Source organism: Crinia signifera, chromosome 4 (assembly GCF_055691185.1).
Source record: "Crinia signifera chromosome 4, ASM5569118v1, whole genome shotgun sequence".
NCBI lineage: Eukaryota > Metazoa > Chordata > Amphibia > Anura > Myobatrachidae > Crinia > Crinia signifera.
The window spans coordinates 203,945,111-203,970,519 of NC_139220.1; the positions used below are offsets into that span (position 1 = coordinate 203,945,111).

General features: G+C 41.6%; 1 protein-coding gene across 10 annotated transcripts in view; it reads left to right on the forward strand.

The window, feature by feature from the left end:
• HERC1 (HECT and RLD domain containing E3 ubiquitin protein ligase family member 1) overlaps window positions 1–25,409 on the forward strand; it is a 153,059-nt gene that overhangs the window by 47,943 nt on the left and 79,707 nt on the right. For 9 of the 10 annotated variants that reach the window (XM_083183480.1, XM_083183483.1, XM_083183488.1 and 6 more), the window contains exons 9-25: window positions 1,968–2,095; window positions 2,242–2,386; window positions 2,882–3,053; window positions 5,520–5,654; window positions 5,866–6,031; window positions 7,282–7,407; window positions 8,104–8,325; window positions 11,098–11,250; window positions 12,255–12,387; window positions 13,787–13,978; window positions 16,821–17,042; window positions 17,179–17,352; window positions 17,430–17,544; window positions 18,786–18,906; window positions 21,951–22,122; window positions 23,906–24,230; window positions 24,445–24,565. In XM_083183480.1, the coding sequence (XP_083039606.1) occupies window positions 1,968–2,095; window positions 2,242–2,386; window positions 2,882–3,053; window positions 5,520–5,654; window positions 5,866–6,031; window positions 7,282–7,407; window positions 8,104–8,325; window positions 11,098–11,250; window positions 12,255–12,387; window positions 13,787–13,978; window positions 16,821–17,042; window positions 17,179–17,352; window positions 17,430–17,544; window positions 18,786–18,906; window positions 21,951–22,122; window positions 23,906–24,230; window positions 24,445–24,565 (2,822 nt within the window). The remainder of the gene's footprint in view (window positions 1–1,967; window positions 2,096–2,241; window positions 2,387–2,881; window positions 3,054–5,519; window positions 5,655–5,865; window positions 6,032–7,281; window positions 7,408–8,103; window positions 8,326–11,097; window positions 11,251–12,254; window positions 12,388–13,786; window positions 13,979–16,820; window positions 17,043–17,178; window positions 17,353–17,429; window positions 17,545–18,785; window positions 18,907–21,950; window positions 22,123–23,905; window positions 24,231–24,444; window positions 24,566–25,409) is intronic. The other variant, XM_083183485.1, reaches the window with a different exon arrangement.

Genomic DNA, 25,409 nt, shown 5'->3' on the forward strand with positions numbered 1-25,409 from the left:
GACCTCGCAAGGGCATAATAGACAACTTGGTCCAGTTGATAGCGAGACCAGAATATGTACCGAATTCCTCCATAATCTGTAAAGTAGCAGTCATAGAAACTATTTAATCATGTAAAAACAGCAGTAAATCATCAGCATGCAGGGCTACTGTGTCCACCCTCTGCCCCAGTCTAAATCCAACTATGTCAGGATGGGCCCGAAGTATACATGCTAAGGGTTCGTTTGCTATACCAAACAGACTGGGCGAGAGGGGACAGCCCTGCCAGGTGCCTCTATGTGGTGAAAAAGGAGTGAAGATATGTCCGTTGACAGATACCCTGGCCATCAGATGATAATATAACAATTGAACCCATTTTAGGAAGGATTGGCCAAACCCATGCATTTTATCACTTGCCACAAGTAAGGCCATTCGACCAAGTTGAATGCCTTATTGGCATCAAAGGAGACTATAGCTGAATAAGTCTTTCTTATCTTGTCTTTGTGAGGTTTTGAGTTGGGTGAAAAGGCGCCGCTGATTAATACAAGACATCAAGCAAGTTTGGTCTGGATGTATTATAGCTGTTATCACAGCGTTTAAACGAATGGCCAGAATCTTTACTAATATTTTGGCATCTGTAGAGATTAGAGAGATCGGTCTGTATGAATCAGGGAAATTAGTGTTTTTCCCGTTTTTAGGTAATACCACTAAGATGGCTTCTGTCATAAACTCCGGCAATATATTAAGGTCATAGATGTCATTAAATAGATTTAATAGTCTTTTAGCAAACATATCAGAGTTTTACCTCCCAGAAATTATCGAACTGCAGTGTCTACTTCATCTTTGGAGATTGGGGCATCGAGGGAGTCCCTGGCTTCACTAGTTAATGTAGGAAGATTAATGTTCGAGCGGTAATTAGACAGGTCAGTATGAGAGCAAACATTTTTGTAATTAGGGTGCCCCTCATATAGACCTTAAACGAATCCCAAACTATTGGGGTGGAAGCAGTGTCGGAATTATTACTAAAATAACCCTCCCACATAGTCAAGAGGTCCGAGGAGTCCCAGAATTTGAGCAATCAAGAAGGATGTAATTTCCAAAAGGATTGTCCCCTCTGACATTCCATATTTAAAGTTAACATAACAAGCGAGTGGTCACATACACCTCTAGCCTTGTAATTAATGTCAAGAAGCCTGTTTAACAGAGCGGTTGAAACCAAAGCAAGGTCAATGCGGGAGAAGGAATGATGTGTTTTTAGAAAAACATGAAAATTTAATAAAAGAAGGATTTTTAGAATGCCAAGCATCCGTCAAACTCAGCAAGGCTACATAATTGGCAAATTTAGAGGGACGCCCATCCCTGAGGGAAGAGCCAGGTTCCTTCCACTTATCTAGGCTGTGGTTCATCAGATTATTCTCCATATAACAGGCGTATCGTGTGACTGGGCAATAAAGGAGGCCGCATGTTTTAGTTGAAGGGAGGAGGAATATAGAGTATTACGAAAGGGTGAGAGTAAAGGTTGCAATGTAAAAAGACATATCTACCTAAAGGGTCTGTTTTAACAGAGTATAATACTAATTGTGCAGACTTTTTAATAACTATACGGAAACCCCCTTAGAATGTGAAGTATGCGAGACGTGATAAACCCAACCTACCCATGGTATTCTTAGGGAAAGCAGTTTGGTACCCTCAAGGTGGGTGTCCACTAAACATGTCAAATGTGAGCTGTATTATCTAACTAATATGAGTACCAGGGAGCGTTTGATCCTATCATTCATCCCACGAATGTCCCCAGTAGGTTTTTAACAAAAAATAATAAATCAAAGTTCAATTTGACTATGGTTTTCGGAATAATTTGTATAACGGATATTTGGATAAGGGAACCTCCACCTGTACGACGTTATCTTATTTTTTTTTTTTGGCTCTAAACAAATTGGTTTAAATCCTGCAACGTAATGCAATGTGAACTAAGTAGAAACCTGTTCCCCAGGAAAGTTGGGCCATGGAGACACTAACAGGGTATACAAACCAAAGGTGGTAGAAGCACTACAGGGAATGTTCACTCGGAAAGTGTGTGCAGGAAGTCAGTCCTCCCTGGCCCTGACATCAACTGGACAGGTATAGTATGCTGTGGAATGAAAAGTACAGTACATACAATGTCACTACTACTACTTTACTTCTTTTTTTTTTTCTTTTACTTCGTTTCCTAGTTTTATTTAAAAAAAAAAAAAATATTCAGTTCCTCAAACATATTTTATTGTCAGGTCTATGCTTGGGGCTGTGGAGCATGCCTGGGGTGTGGATCATCGGAAGCAACTGCCTTGCGTCCCAAGCTTATTGAAGAGCTGGCTGCCACCAGAATAGTGGACATTTCAATAGGAGACAGTCACTGCCTTGCGCTGTCACATGGTATTTTCAATATTTTCCTTTAAAATTGGGTGGTCAATTCATGTTGGAAGTTCATCTTGTGTCCTATGAACAAAGCTCAATGCGTTAATGTGTAGTTAATTATCCTTTTTAAGACGACCACATGCTGATTTCCTGTATAGACTGACAAACCTTTTTTATTTAGACCTTTACCAGCAATTCTAGTCAGAAAGCTTTTCCACAAGCCAAGAGCCCAATCGTGTCTTTGCATTGAAGTAGAAACTGGAGACTTGCTTAATACAGCTAGTGTAGACGCAGGCAATGGGCCTAATGCAGGGTCGTACGTGATTTCTGACGTTCTGAGTGGTGTCGTTTTTGTTTCTTCTGTGCAAACGTTTGCCAAAAGACCCAGTTGCGGCTGCATCTACCTCCAAATCAGCCCAATTGTGTTCTTTTGCTTTACTGTCTGTTTCTGCACAAATTGAGGTAATATTGACGAAATTGTATTTGTTGTGTTTTTTTTTTTTTATATGTAAGATAATGAAGTGTATGCTTGGGGTAACAATTCAATGGGACAGTGCGGACAAGGCAATTCAACTGGACCCATTACTAAACCAAAAAAAGTGAGTGGACTGGATGGAGTGGCTATACAGCAGATCTCGGCAGGCACGTCACACAGCCTGGCATGGACAGCTCTACCCAGAGACAGGTGAAGACAATTATATTTTTTTGTTTCAAATAAAATGCAATTATTTTTTCAAAATGATGATTATACAGCCAATTACAAGGTGTTTTTACTTGACTTTCTGGTTGACAGGAGATTGATTATACCATTTGGTTAAAATAATTGTTTATTGCTGCATTATAATAAAAAAAGAGGAGGCTATCATGGAATCTAGGGATTATCTCAATTAGTCTGTGGTATCCTTATGGCTCCTCCCAGATACTCTACATTCATATGGGTATTTGGGCATTCCGTAACTCCCCCCATATGATGTACATTTTCTAGGAGGAGCCACAAGGATACCACAGATTAATAAAGTAGAAATGATAATCTCAAAATGAATAACTACCGGTAGTTCTTTATGACATAAGAATAATTAAAGCTGGTTTATAAAAGGAAATTATTTATTTGTATTTTTTTTGGTACTTGTTTCCTAGCACGGCGCCCGTCGTGGGTCATCGCATACCTTAAGTTAAGGTATGCGATGGACGCGACCGACGCGATTTTAGGGCTATTTTTAGCCTTTTCCCCGACAATTACAAAAATCGCGCCCATCGCACGCCTTAACTTAAGGTATGCGATGCGACTGACGTGATTTAACATTGAATGCATTGTATTCAATGTTAAATTCCTATGTAAAATCGGGTCCATTGTATGCCATTATAATGATGCAATGGACCCGATTTTACATAGGGAACAATGTTAAATGGCCCAATGGACCCAATTTTTGATTTTATACCCACCCAGATGGGTAATTTGTATGTAAAATGCCCCCCCCCCCCCCCATCGTTGACGCCACCCCACGATGAACGCCAACCCGAAGCGTGGCGAGCGCAGCGGTACGCGTCCTCCGTCCTTTTCATACCCCCACTATCCACATCGGCGTGGAGTTGATTTTATATAGTGTGGCGAGCGCAGCCACACGCATAATACCTGTGAAGTTATTCGCGTCCCCTCACGGGGCTCGCTGCGCTCGCCATGCTTCGGGCTCGCTGCGCTCGCCACACTATATAGCATCAACTCCACGCCGACGTGGATAGTGGGGGTATGAAAAGGTCGGAGGACGCGTACCGCCACCCCTCGCGGGCTCGCTGCGCTGCCACGCTTCGGGGTGGTGTTAACAATGGGGGGGGAGGGGCGGCATTTGACCCATCAGGATGAAAATTGGGGACTGGGGGGCATTTAACATTGGGGCCATTGTTAAATCGGGTGGGTGCCGGACGGCTCCCCGACAGTCGGGATTCCGACAGTCATTCCTCCGACGTCGGAATCCCGACTTCTCCCTCGTGGGGGTCCACGACCCCCATAGAGGGAGAATAAAATAGGTGGCAAGCACAGCTTGCCACCGTGCCTGCAGCGTAGCGAGCGCAGCGTGGCAAGCGCAGCGAGCCCGCAAGGGGCTTCATTGCGCTCACCACGCTGTGCAGTCGGGATTCCGACGTCTAACTAATGACTGTCGGAATCCCGACTGTCTGGGAAATATACCACACCCAAATCGGGTCTCAGGGACCATTTTACATTGGTTCCAATGTAAAAATTGCGTCCATCGCATGCGATTTGGTTGCATGCGATTTGATGCGATTTTTTAGGTCCCGATGGACACAATTTTTATCGCTGGCGCCGTGCTAGGAAACAAGTGCCTTTTTTTTTTTTTTTTTTTTTATACATTACTATTCTATCTTAGACAAACATGATAGACAAATTATGATGATTATGTTTTCGCAGTCAGAGTGCAGCTACTTAAAAAGTAATCATCATATAGCATCAACAAATATCATTAATGCATTTATCCTCCTATATCCAAAACCCCTCAGCAGGGGAGTAAGTAGAACTTCATGGGGCCCATAGCAAAATACTGAAAGCCCAGGGTCAGGTGCCACTTGTGTGTCGCTGCCGATTTGGCTGTTGCTCTGGTGTGACTGGGCGCAGGGGGAGCTGTGGGCCCCTCGGTAGTTGCACCACTGCCCCTCAATCTTTTGTTATTTACATTTACATAGACATACCATAGGACTTGTTACTGCCATATATGCACAGCTGACTCCATTGTATTTTACTGAACAGTAACATTTTAAAAACTGCAGGTAACATCAGAATTGACATAAAGCAAGGTGTTTGTATACTGTGTGCATATATTTACTTACATCCTTACATCCCACCAAAATGTATTTCATTGACATTAAATAACATGCATTTTTGCAGAGCCCTCAACTACAGAGTGCTATTTATATACTAAGTTACTAGCATGTAGACTTCTTACAATCATGTTGCAACTGGTTGTAAATGGGTCACTATACGGTACATATTGTCTCCATGTCAGACATTGCTGGAATAGCATACATTTCCAGGCATGTTCATTACATATAGTCTATGATAATTGTAGATTGTTCATTGTTTACATGTTGCATAATTATGAATTGCATTCATGCTACTAGTATTTCTGCATCCTTACAGACAGGTGGTGGCTTGGCATCGTCCCTACTGTGTTGATTTGGAAGAAAGTACCTTCTTCCATTTGCGATCATTTTTGGAACGATACTGTGAAAAAATAAATAGTGAAGTCCCTCCGCTACCTTTCCCATCATCCAGGTACACTTCCTTGTATTCACAATGGTTGCATATACATACTTGGACAGTTGTTAGCTATGAATAGTCTGTGGTGGGGAGTCATTTGGGTAAGCTCTACTTTTTCTCCATTGCCTTTGCATGCTTCCCAATAGGTTGTGGTATAGCTTTTGTACATGCGTCCTATAGTGGATTGTTATTAATAGTATTCTTGTGTTATCTTTGTATCTTGAAGAGAACACCATAGCTTCCTAAAGCTGTGTCTTAAGATGCTGTCAAACCATTTAGCCCTTGCTTTGGCGGGAGGCGTTGCTACCAGCATCTTGGGTCGACAAGCAGGCCCCCTACGCAATCTCCTCTTTCGTCTTATGGATGCTAGTGTCCCAGATGAGATTCAGGAGGTAAGGTTTTTTCATGATTTCACCCATCAATTGTTACTGTTACTAACTCATTGTTACAATAGATAACACTGGAGCAGATGTATTAAGCCTGGCGAAGTGCAGACTGACAAAAAAAAAACCCAAGCCAAATTCTGTTGACTTGTCTTTATGCCAGGAGGCCTCTGTCCAGTCTAAATTAGCAATCATAATCACAAAAGCAATCCTAAACTTTAACTGATCAGCTTCTTAGTGGGTAATGCTGAACTAGATTTCCCAAGCTCATTATTTTTTATTAAAAAAAATAAATATATATATATATATATATATATATATATATATATATATATATATATATATATATATATATATATATATATATATATATATATATATATATATATATATATATATATATATATATACACGCCGTGACCCTGTTCCGTTCTCGGTCAGCTCGATTGAGAACCTGCAGGTGGTATTCAATGTCCTGCCTGCCGGGGAGTGAGAAGGGGGCGTGGCCACGAGTTGCGGCTGGGAAGAGGCGAGCTGCAGCCAGCCGTTCTCAGCAGAACGATCCTGACAGCTTGTGAAGTCGGGCTCGTTCTGCCGAGAAACCCTGCTCAATGCTGTTGGGGAAGACCGCATTGAATAGTGCCCGGCGACCATCTCTCCATGGGGGAGATGGTCGCATGCGATTGAATACCCCCCCCCCCCCCCCCCATAGTGAAGCAAAATCGTTCTACTGAGATGTTGCTTGCCATTTCTTCTCTGTCCACTTGGTCACGCAGAAATTGTCTCTCTGGAAGGAAAGCAGTTTGAGTGCACATTTCCTGGTTTTCCACAGTTGGAAAGTGCTCCTCCAACACACATAATCAGAATTCAGTTGCATTAATTATTCTATACATATTTATGGCTTTTCATTACTAAACCCAACCCCAGTGACTGGATGGGTAACTTGAAAGAGCACTATAGCCGCCCATACATGTCCCGATACGGGCGTGCGTTCAGTGCTTAACTAGCACGCATCACATCGCATTGCATTGCCTGTGTATGCAATGCAATGTGATGAAAACTAAGTACAAAAAGTATGTGCAAGCACATACTTTTTGTACTGTGCGATGAGGTGCCGCAGGAGCGCGCACCTCCAAGCACACATCGGACAGCCTGCATAGCAGCGTGTATGGGCTGCTTATCGCATATCTGACTAGACAATTATGTCATTGTTTACTTACTGTTTACATTCCCCTTATTTTCTGATCTGTCATTTATAGGTTGTAATTGAGACTCTGTCAGTTGGAGCGACCATGCTGCTGCCTCCTTTACGGGAGAGGATGGAGTTACTGCATTCACTCTTGCCCCAAGGACCTGATAGATGGGAAAGTCTCTCCAAGGGCCAAGTAAGTACAATTTACCAAGTGTGAACCCCATAATTCAGTACCAGTTTCAATTGTCTATCTTCTGGTAATGGAAGTTTTTGTGCTAGAATTGACACTAGATATTTGACCATATTTTGTTCACCTATAACAGGCATGTACAAACTGTGGCCCTCCAGCTGTTGTAAAACTACACATCCGAGCATGCCTTGCCATAGTTTTAGAATTCCGTAAAAGCAAAACTTTGGCAAGACATGATGGGACTTGTAGTTTCACAACAGCTGGAGGGCCATAGTTTGGACATGCCTGGCCTATAACCTATGTATCCTGTGCATAATGCACATTAGGTATGTTACTGTAGTGTGTCATATGCATAGTATAGCCCTTGTATGTTGGTAGGCTGCACCAAATATTAGCTTTGGATATTCGCTTCTACGATAACCTACGATAACCTACAATAACTTGAAATAGCCATTGAAAAGATTTTCATTGCATATTTCAGAAACACAGGTCAGTCTCTAAAAATCTGGTAATTGATAGAAGCCAATGAACTTAGCAATTTGCTCCCAAATGCCAAAAAAGACAAAAAAACAATGGTTGTTCTGACAAATTGTTTAAATTAAACAGCTTAGCCAACTTGTAATAGCACACAGTTACATGGCTCATGATAGTATGGTAGTATCAGCTGTGCTCATATGTCATGTTGTATTATTGCTCCAGAGAATGCAGCTGGATATCATTCTGACAAGCTTGCAGGATCACACACATGTGGCATCATTACTGGGATACAGCTCTCCCTCAGACTCCTCAGACAGCTCCTCCCTGCCTCTCACCTATGGATCAAGTTCGGACTCCAGCTACAGCTCTCAGAGCGGCCACCCAGACACTCACCTGGCTGAGATTCTGATGAAGACACTTCTAAGAAACTTGGGCTTCTATACGGTGAGGACAATGCAGGCTGATTTTTATTTAAATTCACCTAAGTTACTTAATTAATTTAAAAAAATATATACTTTATCACATCGATGTGATCACTAAAAAGAAAAGTATTTTAGCAGTGCTGTTATTGTTTTTATGCTGTTTTTAGATATGCCACATGCATGCATCAAAAGGTCACTACAGCTTTTAACACTCTTCAACATTAACGGTGACTTTAGTTAGTATGCCTTTGCAGTATACATTGAATTTGTAATCTGCAGGTTTTGAACTAATGTGTTTCCATATGATTTCACATTCCCTTCCATATAAATGTTACTTGTCTTATACAGTGTTAGTGAGAAGTTTAGGGACACTGGGATGGATAGGTGTCCATGAGATTGGGGGAGGGTGGGCTGGCACTGTCCTGGAGTTGCTGCTGCAGTTAAAAGTATGTCTTCTTGGCATCCCCTCAGCCACCATATCTCTGCTTTGGTTGCTCAGTGCTGCTACTGCTGGTCATGTGTCCGGAAGGGGGTAGTGGCCAATTAGTAAGTAGAACTGTGGGGACTGGAGGTGGAGTCTGCCTTCTGCTTTCTAGCTGACATGCCGACCCCCTCAGAGCAGCAGCTTTAACTGCTGCTGCCTCCCCTGGTCCTTTTTTTTTTTTGCAGTGTTACTGGCTACTGAGGGGCAGTAGAAATCCCATAATGATGATTAATCATTTTTATCCATGTTCCAGTTATGAGTAATTAACCCTTTGAGTGCCAATTGACTTTGTCAAATTAGGTGTGAAAATTGGCAAGCAAACCTTATTGTTCATCATAATGAACTGTAATGTTACTTTTATATTGGAAATATAATCTTTTTTTGCACAACATTTTTTATTTTAATTTGTATAACACATGTGAGAGACTGGCATTTTAGCAGATATTTTGAACATCTCTTGCAGATGTTTACATTCAAAGGGTTTACTATATAAAGCTGGGTACACATATATACAATCGTCGGGCCGTTCTTCCAATCTGGGGGCAAACGGCCGTTCGATTGTATAGGTGTGTACGCTGTCCCAATTGCTGCTGTGCGACCGATAAACAGCCAAAAACGCTCTTGGCCGTCCACGGTCGGTCGGTCGAAGGTTCTTTGCTGCTTAATATTTCATCCGACAGGACGGCTCCATATCGGAACAAAAGTGAAGTGTGTACGCACGTTCGATCGATATGCTTGACAGTTTGACAAAGCACGGTGGTATGCTGCATTATGAGAGACCCTGTAACCCTTTGCCTGCTGTTTTAACTAATGTGTGTATAATGCCTCACTGCTCAACACTTTAGACGCATCACTTTATTAAAACTTCAACATTGATTAATGTCTTAAAGTGATGCGTCTAAAGTGTTGAGCAGTGAGGCATTATACACACATTAGTTAAAACAGCAGGCAAAGGGTTACAGGGTCTCTCATATACTTCTTCTTGCGATTGTTTGGACGGGAGTACATCGGACGTCGCAAGTAAAATTGTACATATGTGTACGCGCAGAACGGTCGTATGTTTTGGACGGCCGAACGTGTATTCGGTCGATCGAACGGTCGCAAGAAAAAGGAAATTGTACATATGTGTACCCAGCTTAAGGCCACAGTTTGTTAGTCTTAGGGCCTGGTTCATTGGTCAATGCAGAAGCATCTGCAGCGGTCTCCCATTTCAACTCCCTTTACAAAGTCTTCCCTTGTGTGCATCCAAATGTGCAATCAGACACACACTTTCAGCAGCTGTACATGCAGTAATGCTGAATTGGTGCGTCCTTAAACACCATTATCTTCTGTATCAAAGACTGCACCCTTCTTATGACAAGGGCAGGTTCTGCATCCAAGTAGGGCTTTATATGTGAGCAGTGGAGCATCTCTTTACAACACTTTCACCAAGACATCCATAGAAGGACCATCTCTGTGTGTACACTAAATCACCTCATGGTCACTATCCAGGAACACCCACTACATTTTTATTACATTTCTACCTGTGTGCACCTGACATTGGAAGGATTGGGATGAATGTTTATTGTGACCTACAATGGATGTGTTTTAGCAAAAATTCTCGACCCTATGTCCAACAGTAACAATGCATACACCTCTGAATTAGGCCCTTACCTGCCTGCCTCTAATGGTCGTGTCAGATGCGACTACACCATGCTGAGTTCTCCCTGACCCGGTGGCATCTGATGTGACCGTGCTCCCCAGACATCTCCCTTCCCCATTGCCTGCTGATAAGGCAGCCCGACAGAACTCCCACCCTCCGGGGAAATGTTATAAAACACTCCTGACCTAAGAGGCATCAAAGAGGAACAGGCGTCCGGAAAATGCAAAGTTGTGGTGTTTCGATGGTCACGGTGTTCCAATGGTCACAGTGTTCCAATGGTGGTGGGCAATGTTTTACACACAAAAAAAAAAAAACCACATGTTGTTTTCTTTTTTCTTTAAATAAATTAATATGGTGGTCTTTAAATAGGTGGAAAAAAATATTACCGAGTTAAGTTGTTGAAGTCTCGATATTATTTGTACATCTATATTGTTTTTGTTATTTCCAATCATTTTCAGAAGCTACCCACAAAGCATTGGTAGCTTTTTTTATGATTTAATAAGCAATTACTACTTTTACTTTCCTTCCGTTTTTGCTTCAATTGCCTCTTTAAAGCCAGTGCCATTTGGCTATTTTAGCATTTCTTTGTAAAGATGGCTCCTGCTTGTATATGAATGTTCTATATGTATTTACTTATTAGTCTCTCTCTCTCTCTTTCTCTCTTCCAGGACCAAGCTTTTGGTGAACTGGAGAAGAACAGTGACAAGTTAATTGTTGGGGCTTCCTCTTCAGAAAACAGCCAACCGGCCCACCTGCACGAGCTGCTGTGCTCCCTGCAGAAACAGTTGTTGGCCTACTGCCACACAAACAATATAAGTGAGGTATGCAGTGTCTCTCTCTGTGTTATTATGGAAACCGTGTGTTTGAAGGGTGCCTTATCAGTACAATAGATTGGCTTCTTCTGCAGTAGCTTACTTACATTTCCTTTTATTTCTGGTAATGCAAGAAATCAAATGCTCTAAATGGATTTTACTTGATTAAAAGCAGCAGGGCACACTACTATAGCACTCCTTTTTATGACCTTTTCAGCACCTTAATATTAAAGAGCTGGGAGGACAGTCTTTGCTTCCATAAGGATCCAGAATGAATGGTACCTTTTGCATTGATCAGGTGCTGAGAAACCACTAAATAAGGGTAGCTGATGATGATCATAATAATGCTTTATTTTGTAATACCCATCACTGTAAATAAAAGCAGTGGAATGCAGCATGGGTGGGATAATTCATTGAGGTTGAGCAACTGCTAAGAAGGGATGAGTAATTTCAGCAATTGTTACAATTACACTTTTTTTTTTTTTTTTTTTGTGTGTGTGTAAGATATTTTGTTAGTTGCGAATGTAGAGGTTCCCAAACCTCTCCAGTGGCCGGCGCCCTAGGCAAATGCCTAGACCTGCCTAGTGGTGGCGCCGGCCCTGCCCCTAGAACAGAAGCCTCTCATTTAGAGAGTCAGAAAATAGTATTAAGTTAATAAAATTGTGTTTATACTGTAGCTCATCCTTAGGGTCTGTTATGTGGTAATTTTCAGGATTCACCTCTTTCTCCACAATTTGGCTATGACTTTGTCCATAAACAAATTTGATCATGGGGCACCCCTGCAAGTCCCCCAGGGTGCGCTCGGGACACTATTTTATTCTCCCTCTATGGTTGTCTATGGATTTTGACTGCATCCCCTGTGGTCAAACCCCCCCATCAGACCTGTTTTGTTCAGTAAATACATTTTGTGGCAGTGTCGAAGTTGATGTGACCAGTGATTTTTATGTCCTCAAATACATGTCATGCTGATTGTTGGCCATATACCGTATGTCATTGCTTTCCTTTCTCTTTAGAACTCCAGCAGTGTCGCTTTACTTCACAAACATCTTCAGCTTCTACTCCCTCATGCTACCGACATCTACTATCGCTCTGCAACACTACTGAAGGAAAGTCCATGCAATGGGAGCGTGGGAGAAAAATTGCGTGGTATGTGTCACTCTACGTGTTCCGTTTACACAACCTGACCCCACACATGACCGCATAACTCTGGTGTTGTATCTTGTTTTTGTATAAACTTTTTATTGAAACATTTCACAAATTACAAAAAGAGAACAGTTCACACTCTACAATTGTAGAAAGCTGAGCAATAAGTAACTACATCTTAATAAAAAAGCAATACAGTGAGTCAACAAAAGGATCATTGGGGAAGAAGTCTTGGAAATATTGGTGAAATACACAGTTAATTTTGGCTTGTAAATCCCTGCTGATCATAATAATGTAGCGCCCACTTCTAGCAAAAAGCATTCTACCTTCTCTGTTTGAAACAGTGTCCACCCTATTCATATGAACCTGTGAAGCTGTTTTGCCATTTACAGTTCAAAAATAGGTGTAGCTGCGTATTACCAGGTCTGTTTTCTTAGCAGTCAAACGAACAGCCTAGAGGAGTGTCCCACTTCATATACAAGCATCACGTACAGTATCAGCGCAGTCTTGTGGTTTGGTGCATCTTAATGGCATTGCATTGCAACTTAAGATGTATTTCCAGCAACAACAAAAAAAAAAAGTCCATTGCTTGCAGAGTTTAACTGGACCTGACAGCTCATATGCACCAAGTAACTATGGCTACATGGAATATCGAGGATAGCTGTATAATGTCTTGCAGCAGCATCAAAAGCCAAGGGGGTCTTGCCTAAATATGGGTTTGCAACACTGTTGATGTTACCCCATGGCAATAGGCAGGCTTCATGTGCTTTAAAGTTTTTAGAGATCGTATTTTAAAAAAATCATGTCCCTCTGATTTTGGGGCATAAAGATTTAACATGGATGTATGTAGTCTCTTACATATGAACAGCTGCTAAGGTAACGGTACTCGGGGTCTATGGCCTGATCCACAGTTGTACTGTATTGCCTACTGAACAGAATGGCCACTCCCCTAGTATTATTACAATATGGGTCTGAGATAAGAGAATCCATCAAAGGTGCCAGAGGGTGGAGGAGTCCCATTGTGACTCCTGGTGGGAGGGTAATCTCATAACATAGCTACATTACATCGCATGGTTAACCCTTTGAGTGCCAACATCTGAGAGATGCACAAAGTAGATCTGTGAACAGCATCGTTCCTAATGTACTTGCTGTAGGCCAGTGTATTATCTTACTTACTATACACGTCAGGCTTACATGATCTAGTATACTGCTTGCAGGGCTTACAGTGTATTTGTACGTATTATAAGTTCTGTGGTATATAGGCCAATACATTTGATAAAATATCCCATGTCTCTTGCTCATAAGTCTACTGTGAGGTGAAATAAGTGAAATTTGCATGGAGTAAAGGTTATTATTTTACAGTATATAGCTTTGTATCATCCCCTGTTTCTTCTCCATACAGATGTCATCTATGTGTCTGCCGCTGGCAGCATGCTGTGTCAGCTTATTAATGCCTTGCTGCTACTGCCAGTATCTGTTGCCAGACCGCTGCTCAGTTTCCTGCTGGACTTGCTGCCCCCGTTGGATCGCCTTAACAGACTGTTACCTGCAGCTGCTCTTTTGGAGGATCAAGAGTTACAGTGGCCTCTTCATGGTAAATGGTGATCTTTTTAGGCTTGATTTATCATGATGTGAAAGAGAGGTAGTTTTAATCAGAGTAACTGTTAGTAGTTGCCAATAATAGGCCTGAAAATGAAATGGAGAATAACAAAAAGTGAAGAACTGAATACTAGTTTGGCTAGTATTGACCCATATAATAGGGGTAACTAGTTGATGTATCCAGCTGCAAAATAGTATTGCTCAGATTGCATTTAGTTAATTGGGGAAAACAGCAGCAACACGTTGAACCTCACAGTGAGGCAGCTGTATTAAGCCTGAGGAAATTGTAAAGTGGGAGGTAATAACGCATCAGCCAATCAGCTCCTAACTGTGAAGTTGCAGGCTGGATTTGGAAAATCACAGTTGGGATCTGACTGACACCCGTGTTATCACCTCCCACTTTATCATTTCTCCTGGCTTAATACATCTGCCTTAGTATTTGGTTGCTCTTCCCGTAGTCCACGTGAGAGTTATCTTAGGGGCTTCAGCAGCATTTTAATGAACTTGGAAGGAAGGTTGCCAATCTGCAAGTTTCTGTCAGAGGCAATCCAAAAACAATGGTAGCCATTTTCCTGGGTGCGCTTTGGTTTATCGGGGATTATTTGTTACATTCCCATGGCAGCTCTGGCTCCCCCAGGGGCTCCGTTTCCTGGTCATATGACCCTGGGGAGGGGGAAGAGGCATCGATGTGGGTCAAAGGGCAGAGTCTTGGCTCCTGTGCACCCTCCCTACCATCCTCGGCTGCTCCTGCGGCAGGTGTGGGACAAAGCAACCAAATTTGATAACCCGGGGAAAAATTTTTGGAAAATGTCCCATCTTTCACACCTATTTTTCTTCGGGTCTCATTGGATACCGACCTAAGATTTTGATATTCCAGCCCAGACATAATATTAAAGGAGGCTCAACAACCTTATTTTGGCTGCTTGAGGAAAGGGGGATGGACTTATTCACTGTAGTTATTATAACAACATTTTAAATGTCAGCAATGCCCTTATCAATTAACCCTAAGTGTAGCCAACTAAAGTCAGCTGGTAGCAACATGAAAGTATATCCACCTGCCCAGTGTTACCAAGTGAGCATTAATTGAACTACCCCACAATTCAGATTCCTAGTTATTGTCTAGAACAGATAACCATTAAGGTGGAGTTTATCTTACTGTATCATCTATACATGTCTAGTGTCTGATTGTGTGTGTCTGAAACATCACCATCTGTTGGCAGCGAGTGAAACTACAGCTCTTTCTCTCTTACACACGCACAAACACAGAGGTAATCACAAGGTAGAAGACTCACTTTCAAAGCATTTGCTTCGAGCAGGCTTACTAGTTAATAATAAGTATTGACGTCCCTAATTTAAGTAAATTTACCAAATTATGTCATCAGGATATTGCAGAAATCCTCTGACACATTCTGTTGGTTAGATTTTCCCTCCTATACTTAACCCTTTGAGTGCCAAGTGAATTTGTCATTATAGGTGTGAAAATTGCCAAGAAAACATTTTTTATGGTACTTGTTTCCTAGCACGGCCACACCGATTAACATCGGGGTGGTCGTGTCGGAAAAATCGGGTCGATCGCATCGCATGCGATTTGGTCGCATGCGATGCGATCGTCGCGACCGACCGATTTTGGACCCGATTTTTTTTTTTTTTTAATTAAATGTAAATCGGGTCCCTGGGACCCGATTTTACATTGGATTCAATGTAAAATATTCCCAACCCCCCCCAAATGTCACGGCGTACACCCCACCCCACGATAGACACCAACCCGAAGCGTGGCGAGCGCAGCGAGCCCGCGAGGGGCGGCGGTGCGTGTCCTCCGACCTTTTCATTCCCCTACTATCCACGTCGGCGTGGAGTTGAGAATAGAATAGTGTGGCGAGCGCAGCGAGCCACCGAGCCCGAAGCGTGGCGAGCGGACGCGGATACCTTCACAGGTAAACGCGTCCCTTCGCGGACTTCACAGGTGTTCTCGTAGCCACGGACACCTGTGAAGCCCGCGAGGGGACGCGTATAACTGTGAAGGTATCCGCGTCCCCTCGCGGGGCTCGCTGCGCTCGCCACGCTTCGGGCTCGGTGGCTCGCTGCGCTCGCCACACTATTCTATTCTCAACTCCACGCCGACGTGGATAGTAGGGGAATGAAAAGGTCGGAGGACGCGCACCGCCGCCCCTCGCGGGCTCGCTGCGCTTCGGGTTGGCGTCTATCGTGGGGTGACGACGGGGACATCTAAAATGTGAAATGGGTCATATTGGCCCATTTCACATTTTTCACATTTTTTCAGGATTTCAATGTTAAAAAATCTTTTAACATTGAAGCCTATGTAAAAATCGGGGGCATCGCGTCGGGACCTATGTTAATGGTCCCGACCGACGCGATGCCCCCGATATTTTACCTTTCCCGACACGATTTCAATGTTAAAATATTTTTTAACATTGAAGCCTATGGGGAAATCGCGGGCGTCGCGTCGGGACCATTGTTAACGGTCCCGACCGACGCGATGCCCCCGATATTTTGTCCTAGCCGGCCAAATGGACCTGATTTCAAAGGAAATCGGGTCCATCTTATGGATCGTGTACCTTAACTAAAGGTACACGATCCATAAGATATGTGGCCGTGCTAGGAAACAAGTACCTTTTTTTATCATAATGACCTGTAACATTTACCTTTTTATATAGGACATATCATTTTTTTTTTTTTTTTTACACAACCTATTTTTTGTTTGTATTTATAGAACAAATGTGAGCGACGCTGGCATAGTTAGTGGATATTGTGAGCATCTCTCACAGATGTTGGCACTCATAGGGTTTAATCCATTTTTTTTTTTTAATCAAATGCAGGAGGACCAGAGCAAGTAGATCCTGCAGGTGTGTTATTACCTGCACCCGCTCAGTCATGGGTGTGGCTTGTGGACTTGGAGCGAACAGTTACGCTGCTTATTGGACGCTGCTTAGGGGGAATGCTGCAAGGATCCCCTACATCTGTAGAAGAACAGGACACAACTTACTGGTTAAAGACGCCTTTATTTGGCAATGGTATTGAGATGGATGTCCCTCAACTCGGTGAGTCACTGCACAAGAGTCTGTTTAAATTGTGGATGTCCGACATTTTGTATCACAAATAGAATTGAACTGGTTGATGCTTTATTGTTAAAAATGTAAATGTTTATTTTGTGTCTTATAATTTCGTACATTACAGATAAGTGTATGAGTGCACTGCTTGAAGTGGTTCTTTCGGGAAATGAAGAACAGAAGACTTTTGACTACAAGTTAAGACCAGAGGTTTCATTATTGGTGGATTTAGCAGTGGGATCTACTAAGGAGCCAGCACGCAACTTGTGGATCAGTATGCAAGATTATGCTGTTAGTAAAGGTGTGTGAATAGTAACAGGATAAGCTTATTTAGATGATGATACCCGGTACTTATATTTTTCTGTCTTCTCATCCTAGACTGGGACAGTGCTACTGTTAGTAATGAGTCGCTGCTCGATATGGTATCGCGTTTCGTTCTTGCAGCCCTCCTGAAGCATACAGGGCTGTTGTCCCAAGCATGCGGGGAAAGCAGGTGAGATCTCCTGGTGAACTCAATATTATATAGCTTCAGAAATGTTCTCATACGGGTCCATAAAATGGAGAGTAATAAACAGCCAGCCAATCAGCTCCTAAGTGCCATGTTGCAGGCTGGGTTTGAAAAATGAGCGATGAGCTGATTGGCTGGTTATTGATCACTCTCCACGTTATCACTTTTTGAAGCTCTTTACATTTGGCCCACGGTCTTATAAAGGGTGGTCGTATGTATAGAGTCTGCCATGCTGGGTAGGTGGTTCAGAAAATTTTGTCATGTAGAGGCTGTCCTCTCCGGTAATTGGCTAAGCCTCTGTCAGTTTGTCATTCATTCATTAATCCCCTCCCCTCATCCCTGCTCGCCTTTATTGTTCTGTCCATTGAATGCTGAAGTGGTGACCTCAGTTATGTATTTTACTTGATTATAATGTCAGACGTATTTGCAGTTGAGAAAAGAGTGTATATTTATCAGTACTTGTACTTAATATAGACTCCTATGTTAATATAATAAAGCCTAGATCATGTAAATACTTTAGCTGCCCAGCATGGGGTCTTGTCAGGACAGCTTTGTGGGGGCGGCTACCTGGCCCTCTGTCCACACATTAACTAAATTTTATCATTTTCGGGTTGTCTGAGTGTTCCTCGCCTGGTGGCAGCTGAATTTTTTTCATCTCTTTTTTTCAATCGTTCTGTTACAGGAGGATCAGTACACATTGTTATGTTTTGCTTCATTCCTCTTTGTATGTTTACTTGAGGCTTGAATACAATAATATTTACCTTCCTACCAATCATCTCTGTAGTGTTCCAGACTTTCTGTACAAAAGTTTATTGTGCCCAAATTCCTGGCTGCTCATTTATATTTCAATGTTCTAATGCTACCCAATGGATTCAGAGAAAATGTTTTGTTCGAAGTGTAAAAATCCAGTGTGTTGACATTTTCAAATTAATTTGTAGCCATTTTACTTAATCGGGAAATGTAATGGGTCCCAGTTTGTGGGAGGTGCAGGATTCCGGTTGATCTCGGATGTTTTTTAAGCTCCAATCATTTACAAGGCGAATCTACCCTGGTTTTGCATTGTAATTAATTGCAGCTTTAAAAGAAAAAAGAGATCGGACGACTTCCTGCAAACTCTATAACATTTACTTGTATATGTTTGTATTCTGAGCAATGGCTTACTCTGTAACAAGGATAGTTGCTTTTTATAAGTTCTGATTATCATCATGATTTGTATTATCTTTTAGATACCAGCCAGGGAAATCTCTAGCTGAGGTATTTCGCTCCGTTTACAAGGTCAGGAGTCGCTTGCTCGCCTGCAAGAACATGGAACTGATCCAAACTCGCTCCTCTTCCAGGGAGAGATGGGTATGTTATAGCCTGAAATTTTTTAGTTCAAGTGAAAATGTATGTGGAAAACATTTTGTGATGATTTTTGCTGAAATTAAGATGGGGGACCTCTAGGGAACAACATTTGTTGTGATTAAATAGAAACGGTTGAACTAATCAAAAAACAGATTTGATAGGTGTGCTATTATCTGCTGCTGGTACTGGGGTTGTCAAGCCCCAAAGGAGTAGGGACAAAAGCAAGTGGGTGTACCAGCGCAGGCTGAAGAAAAACTATAAAGTAGAATGGTATCTTGTACAATATATTTTAATATTCAAAATAGCTGGAATTTAAATTCATGGAATTCCATAAGAATAAAAACATAAAGTTAAAATAAGTGGACATTCATTAACTAAATTTTTAACATCACTACATATGCATGCAGTTGTATAGGGCATATTACCATTCGGACATCAATGTAAATGGTCTCCCAATAAAGCAGCAGATGAACACCAGGTGGCCAATGAGTCCCAAAACAGAGTAAATAGATGGAATTAGGAATATGGTTAAACTAACCATACTATATCATGATGGGTGTGATCTGTGAGGGGCATTGCATTGTTTTATCATCTCTTTATTCCACTTGTCTCAAACAAAGGGCCAGATTCTCTAAGCTTCAAAAGTGATAAAATGGAGAGTGATAAACAGCCAGCCAATCAGCTCCAAAGTCGCTTAACTCCATGCCAACATGGATAGTTCATACCCCCACTATCCATGTTGGCAGGGAGTTGTTTTTAGATAGCATGGCGAGCATAGCCATGCGCCGTGAAACTACACAAGTACCCCTCTTTTACACATGGCCGGATAAAGTATTTTGGGTGGCCCGGGGTCACTTTAGAAAGGCCCCTCCCACTTGTCATTGCCAGTGTTAAAATATGCTACATTAAATAATAAAAAATTTAATTTTTAACTTATTTATTTAAAAATCAGCATGCAAATAAACCTCAAAAATAGGCCCACAGCATCTGTAGATGTCTAGTGACTCGCGGGGCCTAAAATATGCACCATCACTAGATTTTATGTAAAATATGCAATAACCAGTGAGCATGGGCAAAATATGCAAATGCATATAATCCTGTCTCTATCTATCTCTATCTCTCTATCTCTCTCTCTCTCTATCTCTTTGGAAGAAAGATGGCGGTACTCGCAGGCTTGTGGAAAATCAATTAATTTATGTAAAGAAACACATGCAATACAGACCGACGTTTCAGGGGCTAGCCCCGTTTTCAAGGTGCAGAAGTCACTTCTGCACCTTGAAAACGGGGCTAGTCCCCGAAACGTCGGTCTGTATTGCATGTTTTTCTTTACATAAATGAATATGCTCCTATTGTCAGGCTTTCTAAACTGTGTTGCTTCCTACTTAAAGGATCACTGCTTACTTTTTTGTTTTCTGTTTTACTTACATAGGAGTTTTATTTTTTTAACTCCTATCATTTTATTGAAAAAATTTAGAAAAAATAAATTGTACAATGCTCCTATTGTCAGGCTTTGTAAACTGTGTTGCTTCCTACTTAAAGGATCACTGCTTACTTTTTTGGTTTCTATTTTACTTACATAGGAGTTTTATTTTTATTTTTTTAACTCCTATCATTTTATTGAAAGAATTTAGAAAAAAATAAATTGTACATCCCAGATTATGTATCACAAAGGAGCATTTTAAGTCCAGCATTTTCTATTGTCTTGGTAAGCAAGGCTTTGGAATCTTGCACAGAGCAGTTGGCTTCGGGCATGCAGTATGAGTTTAATTCTGCCAAACTTTTACCCTTACTAGTTCAAATACGTGAGCCCTCTGTATATATAGTTGGGATACGGCTTAGGATATAGCCTCAGTATTGTCAAAGTTTTCAGTTCTGACGGTATCAGCCAGACGTTCACTTAGGCTACAGTCTTGGCAGGTGGATTTAAACATGTTCAATCATCATTTAAAGGTAGCACACTTCAAGATGGAGTCCCTGCTTTCTTTCATCAGTTACATTTTTTTGCCTATCTTCAATTTCCAATTTGGCACAGTCATCAGTTTTTTTGTTCAGTGAGAGTCCATCACTTTCAATTCTGAACTTTACCCTTTAAGTTTATACATGGCTTCCAGAGTGTTTACAAAGGTAAAGATCCACAAAAACAGTTAACTTCATACTATATCTGGGTGACCTACCAGTAAAAGGCAAGTGTTAATCGACACAGATTCAGCATTTGCAGGTGACCAAGGAAACTTTGGGATTCTGCATGTGGTTAATCAACTAAAGTCCAAACTCCTACTATATCAGTGGATGATCTTTTTAGGTCTCTTCTTTGATCCCTGCAAATAGCAAGTAAATCTTTCTTCAGCGACGGCTCAGAATCTAGTCTTTGGTCAGGACTATAGCAGTTTCACTCCTCAAGGGTATAAAGCTTATGGGAAAGATGGTGGTGTCATTTGAGGCAGGTCCATTCTAGTACTCTGCAATTTTAAATGCTGGTCCCTTGGATCTGAAAGGATACTCATTTGAGTGAGCAGGTTTTTTACTGGTCTCCTCAGACATGGCAGTCCCTCCAGTGGTGGCTATAGCTTCAGAACATGTACAAAGTCTGTATTCTCTAGATGTGGAATTGGACTCTGGTCCCCACTAACCCCAGCCTGATTGATTGAGGTGTGGTGCCTTTATTTATTTTTTGCTCCAAATCATTATTTTGTAACCAAGCCTCTTCAACATGCTTAGAATGTTCTGCACAAGAAACTAGTTCATCTTCAATCAGACAATGCCATCACTGTGGTATACATAGGCACTTGGGGGCACAGCATTGTGTCTGTGTTGTGTTGTTTGTTTCCACCAAGTTGGTTTGTTAAGAATAACTGAGGGTCTGGATGGGGTTACGTGTGTGTTGGGGGGGGGGGGGGGGGTGCTACTTCTATGGACCAACCCACTTAACCCAGCGTTAGAGAGCAGTTTCCTCCAGAAGGATGATGAGGAAAGGATATTATGGTGAGTATATAAAGTTTTTTTCTTTTATTGACTTAATATAACTTCTAACTGATATCATCTCCCAGGTATCTGAGAACCAGGAATCTGCTGATTTGGGCTCCCAAGAGAATTCTTTTACCCGAACCATAGATGAGGAAGCTGAATTAGAGGAGCAAGCTGAAAGAGAGCGAGAAGAGGGACATCCTGAGCAGGAAGAAGAGGAGGAGGACCGTGAACATGAGATACTTACCGCTGGAAGTAAGTCTGGAGACACTGTATACAGTTGGCATTTCTGGCAGTACTTTATGAGCTTAAAGCTACCTTTTTTTATTACAAGTGTTTCAGAAGTGATTTTTAACAATTGATTTTTGGTGTTGCTACATCCACTACCATTGCTAGCGTTAAGTACAGTAGTTTTCCATTTTAATGGTAATGGTTTTAAAATGCATCTATTATATAAGTTTACTGCAAGCAAAATAATCGGGGTTGCCTTACCAAGCATACAACATATATTTGGAAAGCGGCTTCTCTCAAAGACAAATATTATCTTGAGGGACCCTTCTCACCCGAGTGGTGATTTTTTTTTTTTTTTCCCCTACTCCCTTCAAGCAAGCGAAGTTCAGCCTTGTGTTAAACTAAACGATATAGAGTTTTTTTCTGGCGGCAATCCGCATTTTAAATACTTAGTGTCAGCTGTGAATCGTGCACAATCCCGTACTCCAGTGTTACCTCTTTTCTTCCATTGTTTTTGTCTGTATTGTTTACACTTGATTTTCGTTTAATGTTCATTACATGTGGGCATTTTATGACAAATAAAGAGATTATGATTACTGGAAGGATTTGTTAATTTTCAAGTGTATTACTATCCTGTATAAAATGCTAACACAGCGTCAGTGGTTACCTAGTCATTATTACTGGCTAGCAGTTGTATCCCAAGGAAAAATGTTCAGCTAATGTTATACATTTTCATTCTTAAGATATTTCATTAGTTTCAGCTTTACTGACAACACAACATGGCAATTTTACATTTGCCTTTTATCCTTTCATCCACACTGATTTTCATGGAAATTGACAGAGTGCTGTTTCCTCACCCTCTACATCTCGCCACCATCAGTTTAAGTACCCATGCACCATGGATAGCATGCAGCAAATTTTTTTTTTTTTTTGCATTTATTTTCTTTCCTTACTAGAAACAGTGCCCTTTGTAAGACACCTCCTAGTGCCATTTCAGAGGTTCCATATTTGGAACCCGGAAGCCTCCGAGGTAGGGTAGGCTGGATTCTTACTTTCTGATGGTTTAGCCTCAAGTTAGACTTGGTGTCCTGTGGCCCTCTGCATGCCCAGCTAGGGCATGTGAAGTAGGGATGCCTCAGACCAACCACCACACAGAGGGGGCAACTGGTACAACGCTGCTCTTATTGCTGCCAGCACACACAGCTCATTCTAGTGAATAATACTACTGGCAGCTGATAATTTCCACTCTTACAATGTTTGAACAAGTGAAAGCCAACATTGGGCCACCAGTTTTGGACGATAAGACCAATAGGCGACCGTTACATGATTGTCACATCAATGGTTCTATACTCTCTTATCCATATAATAACATTTTAGTAAGGGGATAGTTCCCTTATATTTTCTAGTTGGTGGTATTATAGTTTAAAATACATAACTTATTCCTGTGTTAATTACACAGAAGGTTATTTGGTAGCCTGACTTGGATAAATATTGATAAATGTAGAAAATGCCATTGTCCCTCCTTTTTTTTCATTGTTGTATTGACTTCCTTCTGGTATTGTATTTATATTAACACATACGCACATCTGCTTTCTTTATGTTTACAAAGTTTTTAAATTGATTACTGTGAGTGATGGCTTGACAGGAGAGACACTAACTTGCCTAAATTCATTGTGACTAAAGCAGTATAACATTGTACTGTTTTTCATGTACAAATAGTCCATGTGGTAGTTCTATCCAGGTCACTGATGTTACTGTTCTCCTGTCCTAAGCTTCCCTCCTGTCTCTCTTGTGTTGCACCTTACAGAAATATTTCAATGTTTCCTATCAGCCCGTGAGGTGGCGCGCAGACGGGAACGAGACAGAGTGAGTCTAGGCTCAGCCGGGGGCTCTGGCCCAGGTACTAGAGTGGAGGAACAACCCCAGGAGTTGGTACAAGGAAGAAGGGACAGTGGGCATCTTGCAGAAGGTCAGGACCTATACACTGCAGCATGCAACTCGGTCATCCATCGCTGTGCCCTTCTCCTTCTTGGAGTCACTCCTGTGATTGATCATACTGAAACACCAACAGAGGACAGGCAGCAACAGATTTCATCAGGCGGAACCCATGAGGCTACTGCGGCTATGACAAGGTAGCAATTTAGAACTAATGCTACAATCATTTTTAGAACAAAGAAAAAATTTATGAAAATACAAAACCACACAAGAAAACTATTTAAATACACAGAGCGACTTTAACATTCCTTAAATGCCTGCATCTGTTTAATAGCAGGTATATTTCAGCATCATGTTTATTAAATCTCATTCTTCATAGTCTGCTCTTTTATCTTTATCTACCTACAATAGAAGTGAAAGTCTAACAGCAGAGAGGAGATCCGTTCATTCACATCCCAACTACAGACTTATTAAATCCAGGAGTGAGTCTGATCTCTCTCAGCCTGAATCCGATGAGGAGGGGTATGCCCTGGTGAGTGCATCATGCTGTTTATTGTTTCTTTAAAGCCATATGGTGAATTACATCGTCCATTGATTTAAAGTACTTCGCAAAGAATGTCTGGCCACCTATTACATTAATAGGAGATGGTAGGTGAACAGTAAAACAGTAGCAGCTATCATACTGTAATTATATGATTCCCAGTCTCCTTGCAATAATCTTTATAAATCCCTTTTTTTACTGTTTTATATCCTTTGTGAACTACACGTGGATTCTGTTTTTTTATTTTGTTCTGCTTTCACCGTTATGGCCTCCATACATTTCAGCGACTTCACCCATTTGATCAGTCGCATGCTATCCGCCCTCCCGGGCGGCAGAATCGCGTGTGATATATCGTATGCAGTCCTTATATGATATATCAAATGCGATCCCAGCCAAGCCCACCTGGGTTTTCTGCCATCCGGCAGATTGCTAGTGCAGCAGCTATGACACTCAAGCTCCGGTGCGATGCTAAAGGGACTGAGCATCGCATTGGACCTGTTGTGAAACACATGCAGTTTGGCCACTTTTTATGCGATCCCTGCAACCTCATACAAAGGTAGTACAAACTGGCCATATTGCATCCAAATCACCCTGTGTATGGCCAGCTTGAATCTAGTGAAAACAGATATTGGATATTTTGTAAAGCTTTTTGTTTACAATTGTTGTTCTAGTTTACCCATTACGCATTTAATCTTGTGCATTTTTAGTAGGCCTTTTTGTTAAGAAAGATGGCAAGCTGGGTTAGCAACAGGAAGCTGTTTTTAATATAATTATTTTTTGAATCCATAGATTTTGCAAGCATTCTACCAGACTAGGGTTTATAGATGTGTTCATT